The sequence below is a fragment of the Emydura macquarii genome, unplaced genomic scaffold (assembly GCF_026122565.2).
Source record: "Emydura macquarii macquarii isolate MOO-44397 ecotype Brisbane River unplaced genomic scaffold, CSIRO-AGI_Emac_v2 contig_1230, whole genome shotgun sequence".
NCBI lineage: Eukaryota > Metazoa > Chordata > Testudines > Chelidae > Emydura > Emydura macquarii.
Window position 1 is genome coordinate 14,547,636 of NW_027131367.1, and position 22,020 is coordinate 14,569,655.

The 22,020-nt window shown below is 52.9% G+C and overlaps 1 protein-coding gene across 2 annotated transcripts in view; it reads right to left on the reverse strand.

The window, feature by feature from the left end:
• RHBDF2 (rhomboid 5 homolog 2) overlaps window positions 1–22,020 on the reverse strand; it is a 72,643-nt gene that overhangs the window by 13,602 nt on the left and 37,021 nt on the right. For both annotated transcript variants that reach the window (XM_067547607.1, XM_067547608.1), the window contains 9 exons: window positions 13,195–13,360; window positions 12,331–12,458; window positions 7,390–7,582; window positions 6,768–6,980; window positions 5,061–5,189; window positions 3,748–3,878; window positions 3,224–3,427; window positions 2,512–2,623; window positions 1,360–1,434 (listed from right to left, as the gene is read on the reverse strand). In XM_067547607.1, the coding sequence (XP_067403708.1) occupies window positions 1,360–1,434; window positions 2,512–2,623; window positions 3,224–3,427; window positions 3,748–3,878; window positions 5,061–5,189; window positions 6,768–6,980; window positions 7,390–7,582; window positions 12,331–12,458; window positions 13,195–13,326 (1,317 nt within the window). In that variant the 5' untranslated portion in view covers window positions 13,327–13,360. The remainder of the gene's footprint in view (window positions 1–1,359; window positions 1,435–2,511; window positions 2,624–3,223; window positions 3,428–3,747; window positions 3,879–5,060; window positions 5,190–6,767; window positions 6,981–7,389; window positions 7,583–12,330; window positions 12,459–13,194; window positions 13,361–22,020) is intronic.

Here is a 22,020-nt window from a genome sequence, read left to right on the forward strand (position 1 = left end):
GGCTGGGACAGAGGAGCCCTGTTACAAGGTCCTCTGCTCTTTGCAAACCACTTTCACCTCAGACTTGAAAAGCTCACCACACCCAACGCACGTCTTACAGGATATTTATCCACAGAGTAACGTGGGAGGTATCTGCCGAAAGCTAGTGACTGGTCGAGATTCAAAATCATGGCGAGACGCACGTATGGATGATATTTAAGGAGTGACATTTATATGGAAAGTCTGCTTGGTGACGGGCTGTGAGTAAAAGTCCCCAGGGGATGAGGTGTGTTTGGGTGCTGACCCGTAGCCAGTGATGAAATGCCAGACTCAGTTGTCTAGCCTTGCTCCATCCCAAGGCTGTCAATGGAAAAACCCTCAGAGGCACCCCACACCATGGAACAGCTGGGAGGTTAGGCAGGAACATTACACCAGGCAGGCGATCGCCCTGCCTATGAACATAAAGACAGAAGACAGTTTCAGTACGACAGGGTGGGGAAAGGCCCTCTGGATCTATTCACTGAGGAGATATCTTGGGAAGCAGAGATGTTCTCATGAAGAATCAGATCCTGGTTCTGGAGAAGCCAGCCAGCCACTCTGCAGCAGACTGAACTTTGGGGGCAAAACCTACTTTATTAGCTAGGAAAGGTAACGGTTAGTGAACTGCAGAGCCAGGTCCATGGTTTATGGTTCTGTTTTGTATTGTTAGCATTTATTTCCATCACTCCCTCTAGTTTCTAGTAAAGTCTCTATCCCTTCCTAAATAAGTCTTCTTCTGTGTCATTGCAAGCGCCGTGCGTGTTATACAGGAGCGGTGGTTTGTGGTAAAACTGGGGTACACTGCTCCTGTGGGGCAGAGGAGCCGGACTTTCTGTGAGTAGCCAGTGTCAGGGCTGGATATCACAGGGCAGAGCTTCCAAAGAACTTGGGCACTGGGGTGCACGTGTTAACCTGAGGCTGGCGTCGCCCCAAGGAGAGAGCTCGAGAGGCTGAAAGTCTGGTGGAGTTAGGAGCTAACACTAAGGCACCACAGACAAGGCTAGCTCTCACAAGGGCTGGGGGTAACAAGGGGGCTCTCAGTCCTGGGTACCCCAAAAACCATCCTGGTCTATAGCGCTCCGTGAGCCGAGCCACATCACAAAAAGCTACCAGCAACACAGAGGGGAGTTGAGAGAGAACCCAGAGATGGAGCAGCATGGGCTGCAACAGGCCAGGCCCGATGTGCTGGATAAAGCTGTGTGCAAGGGAAGTGTGGACAGCAGCTGCCAGAACCTTGCTTTTCCTTCCCTCTGCACTGAAGTGCAAGTTCCTCGCTGCTTCCTGATGGGCACAGGAGGATAGGAGTGAAAAAAACAAAACAAAACCAGACATGCCCCTTACCGAGCCCGGGCCAATCCAGAAGTTCTCCTGCTGAATGTACTTCACACTTTCATACACACCTTTATTTCTCAGCACCTGCCAAGCGGGCAAAAGGGTTAAAAGTCACATGATGGAATTCACAGCAAAAAGGATCAGAGGTTTAACATGATGGATTTTTTCCAGCTGCCAGCCCTGCATACTCAGCCTGGGATCTGAGAGTCAAGCTGGCGTCTCTCTGGCTCAAACAACAATAAAGGTCCTTAACTACATATGAGCAACCCCAATAGCGTTCATTGTGTCGCTCAGGTGTAAGAGAATAACTTGGCCGACAGGATCTTTGTTGCTGGCCATGTGAGAACAGGGGAAGGCCAGCTTCATTTCAAGACTTTCTAGGTACTTATACAGCCTCACCTCACAATCATTGATCGATTTTAGCCTCCCAACGCCCCTGTGAGGTATGGCAGTGCTCTTGTCCCAGTTTTACAGAAGGAAATCAAGTAACTTGCCCAAGGTCACGTAGGAAGACAGTGACAGGGCTGGGAATTTGACTCACGTCTTTCAAGTCCCAGTCCAGTGCTCTAGCCACTGGACCATCCTTCCTGCCAAGATCCCAGTCTGGATTTCAGGGCTATCAGACCTTCCTGTTACTCTGAAATGGAGCACGTCTGGTATGGAGTCACAGAGACACACCAAATATGGTAACCCCACCACACCCAAGGCCATTTTTACTGAGCCACTTAAAAAAATCCAAGTCTGTCTGAAAACGTACTACCTCCCACTGAACAAGAGAGGGTCTGGTATTTCCAGAGTGGGAGGTTAAGAGGAGAGAAAAGGTTACAGGAAAGAATAAAGTGTTGACAGTCTTTCCAGGAAGATCAATTCCTGCCTTCCTCTCAGCACCTGGGCAACTAGGAGAGAAAGGAAGCCACCTGGCTAACTGTAAGCATCAAGAGATGCTGGGAGAATTAAGCCCGCATGGGATAATCCCTGTTTTGCTGGCATTCAGCAGAGTTGGGGCAATAGACTTGCTTTAGATCAGCAACTGGAGTCCTGACACTTCAGAGCCAGGATTCCCCAGGGAGACCGGCAGTGCCAGAGGTGCCATTAGCCCCGGGTCTCGCTAGGCTAGACACAGCCCACAACATGGGCACAGCCAGTACCTATTAAACTTACTAACTCTGTCGTCACGTGCTGGGCAAAGCCAATTGGTGCGATCCCGTATGTGCAGATCACCAGCAGGGTGATGATGATATGGACAAAGGTGAGCCAATAGGTGAAGTACGGCCTAAGGGAGGGAAAGGAAACACCAACAAGCGTCACTCCTCACAGACTGAGCAGGTCTGGCCCTGCCAACATTGGCTCGCATCAAACCAGCAGACGGGAGATGCCCAGGCCTGACACCGTGGAGACGTGACAGGGCAGGTGAGATGTGGGAAGGGTTCAGGACTGCTTGGGGGCGCGTTGGCAGAGCTGCAGTTGGGATTGCCTTAGTTAGCATTTCACAGCCCCACTGCCAGTGACCGTTAAAATAAAAGTCAAGTCATCCGAGCTCTTTTCCTGGCCGCATCCCTCTCCAGCGCAGCTACGCGGATATCTGCTCACGCCCGGGGACCCGCGGAGGCACTGGAACCTGAGCCAGGCGACGAGAGCTCCCTTGCTGCGTGCGTTTGGACATACCCACCCACCCCTGCCTGGGCCACACTGAGCTGACAGCTGCACAACAGGCCCAGATCCTGATGTCGCTGTCCCGGCCTCAGTCAGGAGTGACTGTGCCAGTCAACATAAAAAACCAGGCCCACGGTCTCCATATGGTTCAGTGCTGGGATCCAGCATCAGCCTGGCCTATTAGAGCCCCATCCCCGCCCAGCCAGAGCCCAGCCCCCACCTGTGACTGTCTGTGTTCTCTAGCTGCGACTGGACCATGCTGCTGATGCTCCGGCGGTACGTCCGGTTCAGCCATTTGCCCACCACGCCCAGCCCGTAGTATCGCTTCTTGCGGTCGAAGGCGAAGTGCTTCACTTTGGAAGCGATCCGTTTGCCTCTCTGGGGGCCAGGGCCGGCGGATCCTGGGATCCCGACACCTTCCTTCCTGCAGCGAGAAGCATTTCATTCAGTTCCCTTTGAAGGGGCGGAGAGTTAAATCCTTTTACCCCCCTTCATGCCTGGTCTCATCACAGCACGAGCCAGTGTCGCTGGCAGTGAAAGGCGTTGCCGGGGAAAGGGACGGGGCAAAGTCCTTTGGCCATGTCTTTCCTGGATATCTGGCCCTACTCCAGTCCCCCAGCACCATTCAGTGCGAGTGGCCAGCCCAGAGGATACCAAGGACTGGGACATCCAGGACAGCACGTGTCAAGTCTGAGGGTGCTGGGCAAGTCTCCATCACACCCCCGAGCCGGGACCACCACTCACGGAACAGGCTGCTCCCCCTCGGGCAATTGGGCAGGGTCCAGGTGAGGCAGCCCTTTGAAGTAAGAGGCCGAGAGGGGTGGCGATTCGAACACGTCATCCGGCATGGAATACATCTCCTCGTGCATATCCATCTGTGAGGAACACAGCAGACACACACACGTGATGGACTAGCTCATGCAGATAAGCCTCAGGCTCGTCCAGGGATTGTCCCAACCAGATTTCCACCTGGCTCAGAGCTGGCTTCAGGACAGGACCTTGTGAGACGGTGGGGGACAATCATTCATTCATTCTGTGGAGAGATTTATACTTCGTGCAGAATCGTGGTATCTGCTCATTGATTCCCTGAGCTCTAAACAGGGCCTTACAAATGGCACAGGGACCGTGTCTTTTCCTGCCCAAAGAGCTTCCCGCATATCCGCGTTCTGGAGACTGTCTATTAATAAAATCATCTTTATTACAGTTGTGCCGAAGGACCTGCCGAGATCCGGGCTCCTTTGTGCTGTACCCAGTCCCAGCCTTGGAGGGTTTACAATCTAAATAAGACCCAAGGCCTGGTCCACACTTAAAGCTTAGGCTGCTGCTTCCCTACACTATTTAGGGATGCGTCATAGTTCTGCTGACCTCACCCTGGTGCAGATGCAGCTAGGTTGATGTAAGAAGGCTTTAGGCTGTGTCTACACTACAAGGTTAAGCCGGCATAGCTACTACATCATCGCTATGCCACCATCGTCTCCAGAGTGTAGATGCGCCTTCAGTGTTGCTGCTGTGGGATAGGACATGTGCAGGGGGAAGCCAATGATCTATTTAAGGTGCATTTTTCCCTTTGCTCGTGAGCAGAGGCACTGCTCAAAGCTGCCAGCATATTAAGCAAATGACACCAAACAAATGGTGAACAGGAACAAGTTTAACAGAGTGAGACTGGAACAGTGGTGAAGTTATTCTGTATTGGGAGATATAATGCAAGCTCAATGAATGTCCCAAGCAGTGAAACTTGGGCTTTAAAAGCTCTCTGGGGCATGGGACAGGTTATCTTATAGGATTGGGATGCCATGCACCAGTGTCAGAAAGATATAAAATAAGGGGGGCGGGGGTGAGAAAAGGGCAATGTACACTGGGTTTAAATAAAAACTATCGTTACAGCTAGGAAAGGAATGTGCACAGGCTGGAGTCTCAACAGAGCCAGCCACGAGAAGGGTTTATTGAACCTCCATCAACGCCTGATGTACTAATCATGGGGGTTCAAAGTGAAAAGCTGCCAGGGAGGGGGAGGGGGGAAGAAGGTGAAAGCTGGGATATCATGGAACCACGCTTGCCTTACTGAAGAATGAGGAGTCCAGTGTATCTGCAGCTTCCACCATGTCCTCATCCAGGACGCTGGGATACAGGAAGCTCTGCTTGTTGCCCCTTCGTTTCGGTGCCAAGGGCTCCAAAACTGAACGCCCCTTTCATGGAGGAAAAAGCAAAACAATGGGTAATGTATGGCGAAGTACTGCTTTAATAGCGCATTTCTATAGCGGAGTACCGGGAGGCAGTTTTGGGGCTGAACGTCAAGCAGACCAACCTGCATGGCTGGGAACCTGCAAATGCAGATCTCCCAAAGAAGAAAGCCGGCAGGATTTCAGACCTCCAGTGGTGTGCTTTGAAAGTGTTCCATGCACCCCCTGCAGCATCCACCAGTACATAAGCCAGGATGATTCCATAACATGCCTCATAATCCCAGCAATGCACCAGCCACCCAAACTCCTTAGTCATTGGATCAAAGATGATCACACTTAGTAAAAAGGTAGAGTGCAGCCGTCACACTCCAGCCTCGAGCTAAACACAACCAATGTATGTCCTCCCACACTACAATCAGAGAAACGTAGGGCTGGAAGGGACTGCAAGAAGTCATGAAGTCCAGCCCCCTGTGCTGAAGCAGGAGGAAGTAAACCAAGACCATCCCCGACAGGTGTTTGTCCAACCTGTTCTTAAAAACCTCCAGTGAGGGGGATTCCACACCCTCCCTTGGAAGCCGGTTCTGAGCTTCACTACCCTTTCAGTTAGAGAGTTCTTCCTGATATCAAACCTAAACCTCCCTTGCTGAAGATTCATGTACATTAACACATGGTAAAACACAGCTCGAAATGCAAGTGTTCCCAAACTCTCTTGTTAGAGCTGGTCAGAATTCGGCCTTTCCATCCTGCAGAAAATTTAGAGATTTTGAAATCTGGTTGTCCCCCAAATCAGGCTACAAAGTGAATCTCCACATTTTTGGAGACACACATTTTGTTTCTAGAAGGTTTTTTGACTATAATAGTATATAATCAAAGTCTAAATGTTTCAAAATGCAGCATTCTCCATAATTTCCCCCATGAAAATTTCAGTCAGAGCAATACATTCCTGTGAAGTGTTTTGATTTTGTCAAATCCACATTTTCTGACAGAAAAGTGTTTTGTCAGAAAATTTTCAACCACCTCGGTCTACAAGGTGATCCACATCTGGTGCCGATAGCCTGTAAAAACAGGCTATTTTCTAGCACACATAGCAGACCTGCTAAAGGGCTTCCGCAGACACACTGACCATGACTAGGTTTCTATGTAATGTTCGCAATGAAATCTGAAAAAACCTCCACATTTTAAGGGTTGCCATTCAATGCTGATTTTCTTAAATAGTTCAGTTTTCACTCAAACCACGTGACTCTTTTCTAACTAAAATTCTGCTTAAAATAAGCACTGCAATAGGTAGGTTGAAATTGCACGTGTGTGCCAACCAAAAGAACGTTTTGCAAAAATAAATATCAAGAAAACACAAACATTCCAAGGTCTGCGAAAGAATGCAATAGCAAATTGTCTGGCATTGAAGTGTTGTGGGGGAAAAACAATTGACGGTATTTGCAGAGCCCTGGTAGAACCCTAGTAAGAGCTCCAGTGCAGATCTTGGGAACACACGTCATGGGATATTAGCGTGCCCTGGACAAGTCTCTGGGGAAGATTCACTAGGCAGCAGCTCAGTATGGAAACTCATTCACAAGCAGAACTCACTCTGATTATAGCTGCAGCCGCCCTGAAGCTCATGTGGGCGACAGACTCCCTCTTCCTACGGTGCAAACGGGTGTAGCCCGACCGCACGCTGGTGAAGGATGTCAGGGAGATGACTCCAGGTGTCTGGGGTGGTAGAACAGGATGAGGGGTCCAAGGACGATCGACTTCTTCTGGGTGCCGGAAAGGACGGCCTCTGGCCAAAGGGTCTACGATCTTAGAGTTACATGGAGAGAGAGAGAGAGGGGCAGAAGTTAGTGAACTACGCTGGGTTTTCAGCTCCGTGTGCACACACACGTGTGTGAGAGAGACAGAAGGCAGACACAAAGATACATATTATGCAAGTGACCCTGTTGTGAGTGGGGTTTCTGCTGGGACTGAACCCAGAACCTCTGGATCTAAAAGCCTGAGCCACAAGACCAGTCCCATACAACAGGGCTATGCTCACTGATGACATTTCTGGGACTCCTGGGCTGTGGTTATCTCAGCACAATCCACTCCAACAGTCTGATCTGAAGACACCAGCTCCCCTGCAGGCTAGCCCAGAGAGGAGGGCTCAGACTAGGAATCCCCATTTAATCATTTCAGCGAGAGCTAAGACAGAAGAAACCCCTGAAAGTTTTACCTTGGGCATCTTGCACGGCTTCGGGGACTCGGTGCTCTGGAAGGAGGGCGTCTCCTGACTGGGTAGTTCCATGTCTCGGTAGGGGGCCTTGAGCTTGCCATATCTCAGGCTGCAGTGCTGCAGGCTCTTGCGTTGCCAGTGCTGTCGCTTTCCCTCCCAGTCGCTGCTGACTCCAAACCACTGGGCTGTCCCCCTGCAGAAGCAAGCATGAGAGAGAAACGTGCTGCCCATCTCTGTAGCAGGAACACCGCATGCAAAGGGACAAGTCCCCATGACCGAGAATGGGGCAAGTCATTTAGATACCGAATCAGTGTGCAAAATAGTACCAAATACGCCATCTAATTAACACCATCCACACCCACTCCCCTGTCCATAACGCTTCTCAGACACCACAGCTACCACCTCCAGGGCTGCAAGCAACATAGGTTATTGTCTACACTGTGATTGGGGCGTGTGATTGCACTGGGGGCTTGGTCTCCACTCGACCTATTTATGCACGGGTCTACACTCAGAATTGTTTCGGGGTCGTGTCAGTGCCCCATTACGGCCATGCAGTAAAACCACCTCTGCGAATGGCACAAAGCCTTAGCTGACCTACTTGGATCAATGCAGCGTGAGGGTAGATACTGCATGGCCCATGTCGATCCTAACAGCTCCTCCAGCTGCTATCCCACGATGCCCCATTCCCTGCAACAGTGACCGCTCTGGTCACAATTTTAAACTCTACTGCCGAAGGGTCAGAAACCCGGAAACCCACCCCCCTCCCTTTAAAAGTCCCGCCTATTTCTGAATTGCTTTTCCTGGTTGCCCACCGTGTTGCGCACAGCGAGCAGCTCCCCTTTGTTGTGTGCAGCATGGATCCACGGGCTCACTGCCACGCCCCCAGCTTTGGAACCATCCTCAGAGGTTCCCCTTCAGTGTGCCAGACACCCACGGGGTCTCACTCTTTCTCCGGGCCAAGCCAGGTGGTTTCACTGTCTTCTTCTGCTGAACCTCTGGGGCTCCAGCACCCCAGGATCACACCACGAGCTCCGTTCCGGGAGTCCAATGGAGACGGACTCCCAGTGGAGACTTGGCCAGGGATTAGTGCACCTCACCAAGTATTTTCAGTGACTCCTGAACAGTGTCGTCAAAATCCAGTCGAGTTTATTAGGCAGCTGGAAGACAGCCTAGGAAGTCCTTTGGTGAGCATAGAGAAAGGCAGGTTGAAGGGTAACCCAAGTCCAGTCTGGTTAGCCCAGAGCCCAGCCACGCTGCAGTGAACCCTGTGGTCAGTCTTGGGTCTGACCTCCTGGGGCAGTTCCCTGGTGAGATCCCAGACTAGTTTCCAGCAGTTATCCCCTTACCTCACGCCTCTCCAGTGCTTGGTTCTCCAGCAGGGGAATGGTGCTCAGCTTCGCTGCGGAGAAATCCATCTTCCCCTGGGTCCTTGGTTGCTAGGTGTCGATGTCTTGGGGATCGGATTTGCCATGGTCTTCTTGGATCCTCCACTGATATGAAGTCTGCCTCAGCCAGTCTTTTTTTTTTTTTAAAATGGCCCATTTCAAGTTCAGACAGCCAGGCAGCATTCATACCCATGCTCTTAGCCAGGCCTGAGAGAAAACAGTCCTTTGCCCCGCTCACTGGATAACAATGCAGCATATAGGGGGGACAGAGTCACACAGGAGTAAAAAATATTACAGAGAAGTCCCACTTTGTCACACTGTGTGCAACTACCCAGATGTCCATGCCAGCTCCATGCACACCAGGTAGCAGACAAGTGACTGTGCCTGGAGTAGACAGGAGGTATTGGCTCTCCCAGGCCTGTGGGGAGAAGAGGGTCTGCAGGCACAACGATGGACCAGCCATAGAAATGTGGACACCTATAAGGAGGTTGCTGGGGGAGGCAGGCAGAGTTCAGACACAGACAAGGATCAGCAGCAGTACCGTGTGAAAGTGAACAAACTTTGCAAGAGATACCACAAGGTCAGGGAGGGCAACAGTCAGCCTGGTGCTGTGCCAGAGCCCTGCTGCTTTTACAATAAATTGCATGCCATGCTGGCCAGAGACCTGCAGATACCTACGGAGCACTGCAGATACCGCCAAGGAGCCAGAGATGGAGTCAGGGATGGATGGCTAAGGGGGGACACAGCAGGGGACTCCAGCCATGCTGCTAGCTAGGACCTGTTTGATACTGTGCTGGAGTCTGGCAGTCCTGCCATGTGAGTGCAGATGAGCCCGCTGCTGAAGGGGAAGGGAGCTTGGCTGACGTGCACCGGCCTGGCCCACCCCAAGTTAATCAGACACAGGGGTCGACTTTTCATCGATTTGCTTGTAGGACAGGAGGTAGCAGTACAAACAGGGGAGGAGCAGGCAGCTGCTTTTCATTCTGCAGTGAGTTCAGCAGGAGGGGGAACGAGGCGCGTACATCACAGGTATGGGCCCTTTTTTCCTCCTGAGAGATCTTGAGGGAAACTGTCATGGAGGCACTCTGCCATCCTCTCCCTAATGCTTCTAGAGATGGCCACCCTATTTCCTCCTCCGCAGAAGGACACTTTCCCAGGCCAGCCTGTGAGGAGTGCAGCTCGCACCCTTGAAACAAACAGGCCAGAGGCACCATGGGGACGCCAGCAGCGGCTGTGCTCTTCGGTCTTTTGTGACAACCCTCCCCAGAGTGAAATATCAGACAAAAATCACCACTGCCCGGGAAAACCAGGGCCAATGTTTTACTGCCGTTGCCCTGCGCTCCTACCCCTGCGACAGGGGCTGAAATTCTGTCACTTCATGAAACAGAAAACCCACCCCTCGTCCCTGTAAGCTGTACTCACCTGGGCTGGGCCTGAACAGGTGTGATACAGAGGTACCGCACAGCTGCAGCGTCAAGGGGCATTTCTTATTAAAAGGATTTCTGGGACTACGGGAAGGTAGTTTTGAACTTTATTCTTCCCTTTCCGTTGTGACTAAATCTAATGAGACATCCCTCTCTATTCTGGCCTGGTGGCAGTCAGGGGTGACCCCTCCACACCCGCAAAACGCCTGACCCTGAGAAGGAGGAGAGAGAAGAGGACTAGGGAAGGCACATTCTGTGAGACCCTACAAGCCAGGGCTGCATCCCACCACGAACGCAGGGACAATCTGTCCAACGGCATGGAGACAGATCCAGGGGACAGGAAAAAGGCCAGGGAGCCCTGCAGGAAAGGAGCAGGAAATGCACTAGGCCGTAACGGGTCTTCTCAGACAGCAAATCCTTAGTGTTGTCGCGGTGACCAGCGTACGGCTCCACGAGCCATGGGAGCGACGTGTCAGATGTGTCCCCCAGGATCACTACTGGCATTTCATCACCACCAGTGGTAACCCGCCAGTTGGGAAAGGAAAAATGCCCCGGCTTGCAGCTTCTGGAAAAAAGTCCCGTGTTCTACAGATGTGAGCTTCATGCACCTTCCTTGAGTAGCCAACACGGATATTGGGGAAGCGTGCTGGTGATCAAGCAATGCTTGCGTAACCATGGAAAAGCAGCCCTTTCTGTTGATGCGTTTTGTGGCAAGGTGGGTTGGTGCCAAAATAGGGGTGTGTACTGTCTGTCACCCCACTACAGCTTAGGAACCTCACTGCTGCAGATCCATCCACTATCTCCCCTGAACATTGCAGATCGTCACAGTCCTGTGTAATAGGACACGATTAATGGCGTTACAACACAGGACAGGGATCCCCCCGAGTCTCCCAGCTCCAAAATGCTTTCCCATTGACTGGTAGCAATCTGGCACTGCAAGCTTCTATAGCATGAGCACCTCTTGCTTCTCCACTGTTGATGCAGCTCTCATTCTGGTGTGTGAGCTCTCCGCGCAGGTCCAGGAAGGTGGCCTTCTACCTCCAAAAGTTCTGCAGCCTTTGCTCGTCATCCTCCCAAACCTGCATCATGACGTGATCTCAGCACTCAGCGCTCGTTTCATGAACGCTGCAAGCAACCTTGGATTGTTTCTCACTATGTCCATCAGCCAACTGTCCTCCAAGATAGCCTCACGTCCCTGGTTGTTGTGGTGCTGAGCAAGGTGCAAATTGCAGCGGCTGTACACCACAACTTGCGTTGATTGTGGTTTGTACCCGCACTAGCCTTAGTTTTGTTCGAACGTTAAAAATAGCCGTGAAGATGCAGCGGTCCAGACCCTCAAATTGGTTAGCAACGCAAGCGTGTCCAGCGGGCAAGTAGCCTGCAGCCCCGCATCTTCACAATTCTTTTTAACCGTGCTAGATGACAGCTAGCACAGCCATGCATCCCTGAGCTGCAATCACATACCCCATGGCAGTGTAGACACACCCAATAGTGCAGCGGAGGTGTTAGGGTCTAAGGACATACAGGGTGCTCACAATTTGGGTAAAACAGTGTTAAAATCCTGTTCACACTACAAGTGAAAGGAGTTCTTTGAGTCCAGCCTAGCCACTTTACCCACAGAAGCACGCCATAATTCAGCTTGATTGGCAGCCTCTGCTCTGGACAGGCCCAAGCCTGCCATAGCAGGGGGTACTGGAAATTCAGACCTTTAGGTGAGATCGTTGGTACCTGCACTGTACCAGGAACTGGCTTGTTAGTTTGGGGCTGAAACAGAAGCACAACTGAATGCGTCTGTGAAAACCCTACGTAAACATTGCTGAGACACGTTCTCTCGCTTTTTAGCGCTGATCTGTGAAAAGCAAGAGAGCTAATTCTAACGAGGAGACTGGAATTGTTTCTGGACCAGTGACCAACTGGGCAAAACAGAGCCAGATGACCTGCTTAACTTGTTTCAAGTCCCTGCTTCTAAAACATGCAGCTTTGACCTCTGCACCGGGTGCCACAGCTCATGTCTGCAGCCAGGGCAGAGACCTGAAAAGCAGGGAGTCAGCGATCGGCTCAACTCCCCCAGCACCAGATGCTGCACATCCAACACGTGATGCCGGTAACGCCCAGTGCCGCATGCGCCTTACTTGCGGATGCTCTGAGACAGGGAGGTCTGTCGGTGGAAGCTGGGACGTCTCTCCAAAGTGTTCTCAGCCCTTTTCCCTCGGGGCTCCTGGAGGCTCACGCTCTTTTGATACCGTGGGTTTTTCAGAGGCTGGAAGGGGAGCAAAGCCGTTAGGAGCAGAGCAGCGGGAGGGGAATCGTTTCTGCATATAGCTGGAATCACCCAGAAATAGTTTTCAGGGAGGCAGGTGGGAACAGACCCTGGGTCAGCCCAGAGACGATCTATGGCTCACAAGGGCTCAAATCTCTGCTAATACGTTCGGGAGTGCCCCCTGGAAAGCCTATGTGGAACTTAAACTCAGAGCTCGACAGAGGGGTCCCACGTCCAGGTGTGCTGCCGGCGGGGAAGGCAGGAGCAGCTTCAAGAACTCCAGCTGCAAAACTGAGGTCTGCCCCGCACTCCACCTGCCTCCCCTTCGGCACATCCCCTGCAGCCTCTATGAGAGCTCCTGCTTCCAACCCTTGGCTGAAGAGGCCCAGAGCGATGCCGTGGTAAGGAAGGGTTTGCAGGGACTCCCTCCATCTCAGACTGGGCAACTAACAGGGAGAATAAGTAACCCCGGGATGTGCATTGACGGCTGCCTCCATCATCCCCAGCAGCCAGCTGGGCTGCAGTCTGGAAAGCAGCAGCATTCGGGGCTCACAGCCGAGCGGGCGCTCATCTAGCAGCAGAACGGTGCAGGAGATGGGTGCTGGGCTGGGAAGAGGAGCGGCATTCCCTATTCCCTTAGCACCGCTACAAAGAAACCCCCTGCGCCCTCAACACACCCTCTAGGGGCCCTGGGAATGAACAGGTATTGGGATATTGGTCAGAGGTCCCCCCTTACCACTTTCAGGCTGCTTTCCTGCTCCGGCTCCACCGGTGGGATTGTGATGGAGAGATCAGGGGGCTTCCGGCTCTGCAGGCGGCTGCTGCTGGTGCTAGACCGGCTGCCCCCATTCTTATCGCTGGACGACATCTCACACAGGAGGAGTTACTCAGTCTAAAACAGGCTGGGGAAGAGGAGGGGGAAAAAGTTAGACCATAGATCTCTTTGCCAGCACTGCTGATTGCACAGGGGAGGAGTTTAAAAATCAATCAGTCTCCACTCCAGGGGGAAGGGGAGGTAATGGCCATAACACCCATTGCATGGATTCAATGGCAGTCTCTCCCTCCCCACTTCCTGCAGAGTACGGGGCTACACGTTGGAGACCATCAGAGACAGCATTAACCGCTAATGGGTCCCAGTGCTGCAGAGACACGGTGACTCTTCAAGAGTGTCTGGTCACAAGGAGAGACGTGCAGCATCCTTTCCTTTAACCACTTCCCAGAGAGCCTCCGCTTGCCAGCCATACGCTGCTAGAGGTCAACTTTTCACGCTTCTACAGTGACTTCTACCCAGGGGGCTCCTCAAGCGCTATCCGAATTTCCCAACACTGCTGTGACTCGTACCCCATTGTCCCCAGGTACCAGACAGGAGAACGCAAGTGAACTTGCCCAACGCCGCAAGTCAGCAGTGGGGATGGAATTTAGAGTCCTGTCCCTCCTCAAGCATGCTAGGTCCTGGCTGCTCCACCAGCAGCTCCCCTTTACCCCCCGCTGCAGCCAGATGGAAGGAGTTCAGCGAGGAGGCTGCCTCCTTGCTGATTTTCCATCCCCCTGGCAGCAGCAGGGGAACTGCAGGTGTCTTGTACCTATGCATCCAACTGGGTCCTTAGGCAGCGACTCCCTTCTGCAGCCAGGAGGATGGGAAATCACTGCTCCCCTCCCTCTGGCTCCAGCCGGGACCCAGCGCCTAGGGACCCAGGCAGAGTGCTTTGCCGTGCTCCCTACAACAGCCAGGGGGAGGGGAGCGCTGATCTCCTACCCCCTTGGCTTTAGCAAGGAGCCTGCACCCGTCTTGTAGCCCCACGGCAACACACTGCGCCTAGGTACTTAGGCAGTGGCTCCCTTCCGCAGCCAGTGGGAGGGGAGCGGCAGGCCACTTTTGGTGCCTGGGCCACAGGTTGGGAACCACTGGTCAAGGTATAAATCACCTGTGTGTAAAATGAGCTTGCAAGAAAGTGTCTTAATGCTAACAACCCCACTGAGCAGGGGGGTCACGAGCCGAGAAAGCCTGGCTCGCTATAGCACTCTCCCCCAGCTCTGGCTTGGCCCTGCCGCCGTTCTGCATTTGATGCACAGGAGCACACTCAGCATCCAGCCGACATCGCTTCAGAACGTCCCCTCTCTGATCGCGCCAGTAAAGGAGTAGTCCACAATCCCATTGTGCCCGTTAGCCCTTTTGGGGGGATTCTGGACTCCCAGGAAGTTCTAAGAGCTCCGTCCGAGCCGTTGCACCAATTTTTTTTTTTAAATGCAGGTTGCTCTAGGACAGCCTGCCCTCCCGGGTTCTTCTGTGTTTGGATTCTGTGCTTCAGAGCAAGACCTTCTAGTCTATGCAGCGGATTCTCCACGGCTCCCAGTTTATACTGGCGTAATGTCACGACGGATGTAAGGGTTACCCTAGTGCTCATTTCGCCCCAGGCTCCCTTGGCGTAAACACAACAGACTAACAATCCCAGCCGAGTGCAGACCTACCCAAGCACAGTTAGCTAATGATAGCAGCAAGGTGACTGAAAGCGCCGTGAGCCGACGGCCACAAGTGCATGAGCGTGCTCCCAGCCCAGCCCAGCTGGCTGGACACGGTCCTAACAAGGGACTTTCCTCAGCCCTTCAGTCCAAGCGAGGAAACGCTCCCTGGAGGGATTAGTGGTGCAAGCTGTGGGGAGTGGACCCCACACCTCCTTACATAATTAGTAAGGTCAGGCAGGCTAAGCCCAACGATATCTGCAAGGGTTAAAATCCACTTGTTCGCCCCTTATAGCTAACGTGGTGCTAGCGGGGATTGTGTGGTGAAGATGGGGACTCTAGGCCTGCTTTGTTCAGCAGGAAGGTGGGACAAGAGACCAGGTTACAAGCAAGCAGATCCATTGCGTATTACACCCACCCCGACCTCTTGCAAACCCCATGTTCAGATCTACAAATGCAGGGGTGCTCAGCGGGTTGGGTGCCTTTGGAATACATTAGCCCAGTTACTGTAGGAGTTTTAAAAAGTAAGACCCTCTGACCCAAGTCTTCAGCACATCGGTTCACACAATTACAATCTGAAGGGGCTGGCAGCATGGTCCAATGGAAAAGGCACTGCCTGGGGTCTCATAACAAGGTTCTGTTAGACCCTCTGCCAATGACCTGGCCTGGGGCAAGTCACTTCCCCAGCATGCCTCTGTTTGCCCCTCTCTGAAAGAAGGATCATTTTTACCCCCTTTTGTAAAGGATGGAAGCATTCAGTAGCAGCTACCAACCAGCACTCGACCACCCGAAACTGCTTCGACTGGTGAGGGCTTGTCTTCATGTACAGCGCCGCTGTAGTGCTTTAGTGAAAACACTAGTACGCTGATGAGAGAGCTTCTCCTGGCAGCGTAGTTCATCCACTTCCCTGAGAGGCGGTAGCTATGTTGACAGAAGCAGCTCTCCCATCGCCATGGCACTGTCTACACTGGGGGGTTCAGATCGATAGAACTACATTGCTCAGGGATGCTGGATTTTGTCCACCCCCTGAGTGATGCAGTTATACCAATATAGGCCTGGAGTGTAGACCCGGCCTTCGCAAAACCAGTCTTGTGGGTTTGGAGCCGTTAGAAGTCCTGCTTTCAGGCTTCTCTGCACCACAAGGGCTAGAAACAGTTGTTTTCCAGGAAGATTCAAAGCTATGAATTAGCCGTGACAGCTTTGGAGCTGCTCTGAAATAATGTATGGATATTGTCGGTTCACCGGGGTACTGAGAGGTTTTCTATACGTCTACACCAGGTTAAGAACTGGAAACTGGGGGGGAACAACAGGAAGGGAAGGAATGGCTCAAGAGTGGGCAGGTAAGGTTCTGTGGCCACAACGTGCAGGAGGTCAGGCTAGATGACCGGATCGATTGAGTGGAAGTGGAGATCTGCTCCATCGACCCGGAAATGGACGCTATCAATCCACCTCTGCCAGCTGGAGTAACGCTGCGTCGCTGGGAGCGCATTTCCCGTTGGCGCAGCGGACTGAAGGCACTGCGTTAAGAAGTTAGGAAGTCGACGGGAGATATGCAAGCTATGCAGAGTAGCCTGCGTAATTCCCATCGACTTCCCAACTTCCCTTTAGCACGCCGTCTCCACTGTGCTGCGCTGACGGGAAACGTGCTCCCGGCGACACGGCGCTAAGCCTTGTGAGGAGGTGGTTTAATTGAATCGACTTCTGGATCGATTGAGTGGGTCTTCACTGCCGCTCAACCCACCCGGATAGAGCGATCGGACGGCGCTGCCTTTGCTGGTCAGTGTAGACAGACCCTCAGTAACTCCCTTGCCTCACCCGCAAACAGCCAGCCAGGAAGGGACCAGCCCTTGACAGCGCTGCTCTTAGCGATGCTGAGCTGTCTTTGGAACGCCTGCTACCAGGCTACTGACTCTGCTGCCACCTTACGTGAGAACATGGAACACACCCATTAGAAACTAGGCCACCTTCTGGCACCCAAGGGCTTTCACAAAACACTGTGGCAAAACCACCTCTCTCTCGCCTCTCCCAAATACAGCCTGTGTTGGAATGATGAAGGTCATTAAGCCATCTGAAGGGCCTTCAGGGGAAGAAGGGCCGAGGGTTGGGGCAGGAGAGTGGGAGTCAGAAGACACTGGTTCTCTGACATCCTCTCTGACCTTTGCATTCCATGCCTCAGTTTCCCCAACTGTAAAACAGGGATAAATATCTACCGGAGAGCGCTGTGACGCTGCTGAATTTTTCAGTGCTCGTGAGGTGCCTGGAGACGCCCAGGTGGAAGATGCCACGGCAGCACTGTTCCATATCTCGAAAATAGGAGTCAAAATCCAGCATGCATCTGATGAGAGAGACTAACCCAGGGAGGCTGCTGCAGCATCTTCTTGGAACCAGCCCAGCCAGTCGCCAGCCTGACTCTTGGTTGGGGCACATGCAACGAATCTAGAGGGGCTCAGCAGTAGTCAGCACCACACTGGTCCAGGTGCAATCCCCACGTGCTCCCCTTCCCCTGCCGAGCCTGCCTGCTCAGGGGCATTGCTCTATCCACATTTCTCCAGCCCCTGCCCTTTCTACTATCTAGCCCTCTGAAAGCACCTCAGATCGCTTCCTCGGCTGGCCTCCGGCACTGCTTGGTGCACAGACCCCAACAGGGGATCCAGCGGCAACCCACTCAGTCTGAAATGAGAGGAGCCCTTCCTGCATCCCCAGGCCCATCTACATCGCTTGACGCATCAACAAGCTCAGGCACCCCCTTTCTCCAGCAAGCAAGCGGGACTCTGCTCTGCACTTCGTGTAAGCAGGGCTAGGTCAGGAGCCCCCGGAGGGCAACAACCGCGTGCTAGCAATCCAGCAGGTGGCATTCAGAGTCAGTGCTGCTCCACGGCTCTGACACGCTGCTAAGAGGTCAGGACACTGATCTCCTTAGGGCCTCTGCGTCACGCCGTGTCCTGAGTCACCATGGTTGTGGAAGAGCCCAAAGCACTTTCTGCAAGTGCAGGGATGCAAACCCAGCGTCCTGGCCAAATTCCAAGGAACATGCTAGCCTCCTGCAGCCCCCTGCAGCAACCTGTGTTGTTTATGGTATTCTTCCCTTCCAGTCCTGAGCTACCACCACACAGCGGAGCTGTGCACTGGGAATGCCTGATGTGCGTAGGGAGTTTGGAACGTGCAGAGCGCTCTATTGTTGAACAGCCGCTGCATTGCACCACCGAAGTAACAGCTCTCCCCTATCACGGAAGGCTCTTAAGAGGCATTTAATTGTGAGGGGTTTGGAGATCGACATCCGAGGCACTCTAGAAATGTTAGTACTGTTAAAGCAGTCTGGGTTCTTCAGCGCTCAGCACGCTCGGTGGAGAAAGTCAGCCTGCAAGCATCAAAGCTGGGGTCAGAGAGAGTCCAGGCTGCGCGCTGCGGAGAATTTCACAAACAGCAGGGTAAGATTCCGAGCCAGGGCACGGTGCAGCGCAAAGAGGAAGCAGGAAGGCAGCTGGCCAGTCACACGTAGCACATGGACAGGTCAAACCGTGCTGAGAGGAGAGGACAGCTCAGCATCAAACGCTGCACTACCATGCAATGGCAGGATGCAGGCGACCAAGAGAAACAAAGCAACCGCCCGTCAGGAAGCACCTGATTACTGTGGCTCTTCGCTCTAAGAACAGAGGCACCCGAGATGCACCGGGTACCTCCCCTTCGCATCCTGAGGGAAACCAACGTTTTGGCGAGGCCGTTTTGAACAGCTGCCGACCTCGGTGCTGGCCAGACGCTGCTGCCCCTAAAAGCAAAGGGAGAAACTGGGACAAATCCAGGGGGAGGATGCACAGGTCTTTGGAACCAAAGAGGCGCTAGAGACGCAGCAAGTCCAAGCAGCATTGCAGCTGCCTGGCTCAGACATGCACGGCAGCCTCCTCCCAAGAGTCTCAGCACCAGGGCACCGTGCCAGGCCAGGGACACGCCCTCCTGAACCTGTTGCTCCTTAGTGCTTACGGGAACAGGTAGTGCAATCACCCCCGTGGCTCTTGGCCTGTTCTCTATAGCCACCAGCACCTCCACCTGCAGCTGAGTAGTTCTAGAGAGGCGTGAGCCATGGAGACCTGCTAATGCATCTGGTGTCACTGCCTCAGAGAGACGAGGATTAAAGCAGGATCCCGCCATTGCTCCCTTAAACATCTATTCCTTTACCTTTCTGTGCAGCTTTCCACCCATGGCTCTCCAGCTGCTTTCTAAATGAAAGAACTCTCACTGCCCCCTGGTGAGGTGGGCGTTATTTTTACAGCTGTGGAAAGACAGGCACAGAAAGGATAAGAATCTTCCTAGGGGCCACAGTAACTCAGTGGATTTCTGCTCCCAGCTCAGCCGAGTCCTGGACTCCACTTCCTGTGTTTGAGCTACAGAATTATCCCCCTCAAGACCTAACACATTCCAAAGGCAGCAGGATTTCAGGTCCTGCAGACACGGTAAATTCCCAGCACCATTGACCACCATCAGCTGCAGCATTCAATCAGGAGACTTGCCACAAGACAGCCTAGTGAGAATGAAATCGATCACCAGAGGGCAGCAGCATCCCTTCGTGTCCTCAGCACGCTCCCACACCAGACACGTTGGCTGACAGCTCTTTCCCAGGAAGAAAGGGGGTGCACACACAAGTGGGACTGTAAATAATACCGTATAGACTGATCAATACAACTGGAGCCTTACCCACCACCACTGGCTCCTTTGAAGCCTGCGGGTTTTCACCAGGAGGGAGGGGAGCAAGAGAATCAGAACTAGAATGGGCAGTTACATGTAAAGGAAGAGGGCGATTTGGGGATCTCAGGTGAATGTATTTTAAGTTTTAGGAGAGAGGAAGCTTAGCGTGACCAGATCGCTACAGTAAAATGTTGGGACACGTGGAGCCTTCCCCTGTAGGCAACTGGGAGCTCATGGCCCCCCCAAGTGTCTGGGAGCTGAATTTTTACCTGAATATTGGGACAAATGGTGTCCGATCATACATTGATCGGGTCGCGGGACAAAGGGTTAAAGATCGGGACATCTGGTCACCTTGGAAGGAGGGTGCAGCACTTAGGGCCCTGGCCCGGGACTCAGAAGATGCGAGTTCAATTCCTGGCTCTGCCACAGATTTCCTGGGTGAGGTGTTTGGTCTGTAAGTCTCATCTGCAAAAGAGCAGGTGCTTCCCTGCTGCCGGCGGTGCTGTGAGGATAGCTATGTTAAGGAGCGTGAGGTGCTCAGATACTAGGATAACGCAGGCCACACCACCTCATCCCGGATGTGCGACGCAGACCTCTCAATGACCCGCCTGACCTACTTCCCCAGGGTAGCCAGCCCAGTAGGCTGCGCTGAATGGACGGCTCAGCAACTAGCGATTACAACTCACCGAACACGGCACCAGAGATGGTCAAATGAAAGCTCATGTGCGGGTCTGCAGAGCATGTCCTGTGTACCACGGTGCACAGATAACCCGCAGGAGGCCCAACCCATCCCATCTTGGATAGGTTTGTGTGGGTCTCCCAGCCCTGCTGGAGGACAGCAGCTTTCAGGTTCAAGTTAACACAGACTGTCTGCAGTGAAACATTTTAGGCCAGAATCAGCACCAGGAACAATAGGAGCTGCTGAATGCTGAGCTGTTTGGAAAGTCCGGCCTTTAATCTATGTAGCCAAACACACACCGTTCCCATTGCAAGACAGGTGAGACCATAAGTATGAGAAGACAGCGCCGCTGCCAGCGTCAGTATTTTAATAAATAAGCTTGAGAGACCCAGCGGCCAATTTAATCAGCCCTCGTGTTTGAAACCCATTCCATGCTCTTTGTTGACCTCACCAATAGCACGTCACAGCCCCGGCTGAAGAAAAGGAAGTAGCGACAGCTGCAACTCCAAAACGCTGCAGCCACTTATTCAGTCCAGTGCCAGGGAATGCTAATTGCTCCCACAGACGACTGATGAGCAAGTTTTCCCTTCGAAAATTAAATCATCTCGTCTTGACCCTGATGAGGGGAACTATCAGAAAGCAGTTAACTGGGGATCTGGAGGGCAATGTAAGATGCATACGCAGACGTAAATGCAATTAGACCCATCCAAGATTTTGCTTGAGGCACCATCTGGAGTTCAGCTGATCAGGTAAACAGCATGGATAGGAAATGGAGCATCCTCTCAGAACTGCAAATCAAGCTTCCTACACTGCTGCCTCCTTCTTCCCAGGCAAAGAGACCGACACTGGATGCTGGCTGAGCGGGAAGGAAAACCCCTTGATATCACCCTTTAACAGTGAAACATGCCCTTTAAGGTCTGAGGACAGCTGAGACGCTCTTTTCTGCTTAATCCTAACAATCTAATGGTTAAAATGTTCCGATTCCAGCTTAAAATGCTGACCTCTTACGCTGCAGAGCACTGGAAGGAGCGAAGGGGCTATGCACTGCATGGCAGCTCCCAGCAGCACTGTGCTAAGTGGGCAGAACGCCTCCAGGGCCGTGTATGCAGGTATACCCTTGAAGAGGGTGCCCCAGGGGCTGGGGAGCGTGGAGAGGAACCATGGCCCTGCCCTCTTTGGGGTTTCTATGCTACTGGGGGAACTAGACACTCTTGATCCTTTGCACAAAGCTGGGGATGCTGGATGCACCAGCAGAGAACCAGTGGAAAGGGTCTTTGTACCATCTCTCTCGTCTGAGTGCCTGGGAAAGGTGAGTCACCATCTACGCAGAGGTTCACCTCCAAAAGCCATTATTAAAACAAGCGGTTTACGCCTCTCCACGGGCTCCTGCCCTTCTAAGGTCACTTCCCAGCAAGAGGGCCGGCCCCGGCATCAGGAAACAGAGCGAGCACTGGAACGGCAGTCCTGGCACCAGGCAAGCTTAGAGATGGTTCGGCTGAGCCAGAAAGGCGCAGTTCTCCTTTAAGGGAAAGCAACGTTAACGCCGCTTTGGCCTCACACAACGGGAAGGGACCCCCGAGAGCTTCTGCAGAAGGCAAGAGTGAAGCTGTAACCACCCGCCCCAGCTCCCAGCACTACCCTGGGAAGTCTCCCCGGTGACTCGGTTCCACCATGGAGCAGCCACTGCTGTTTAGTCTGATCTCCCAGCTCTTATGTGCCTTACAAGTTGGCAGGAATTCCACC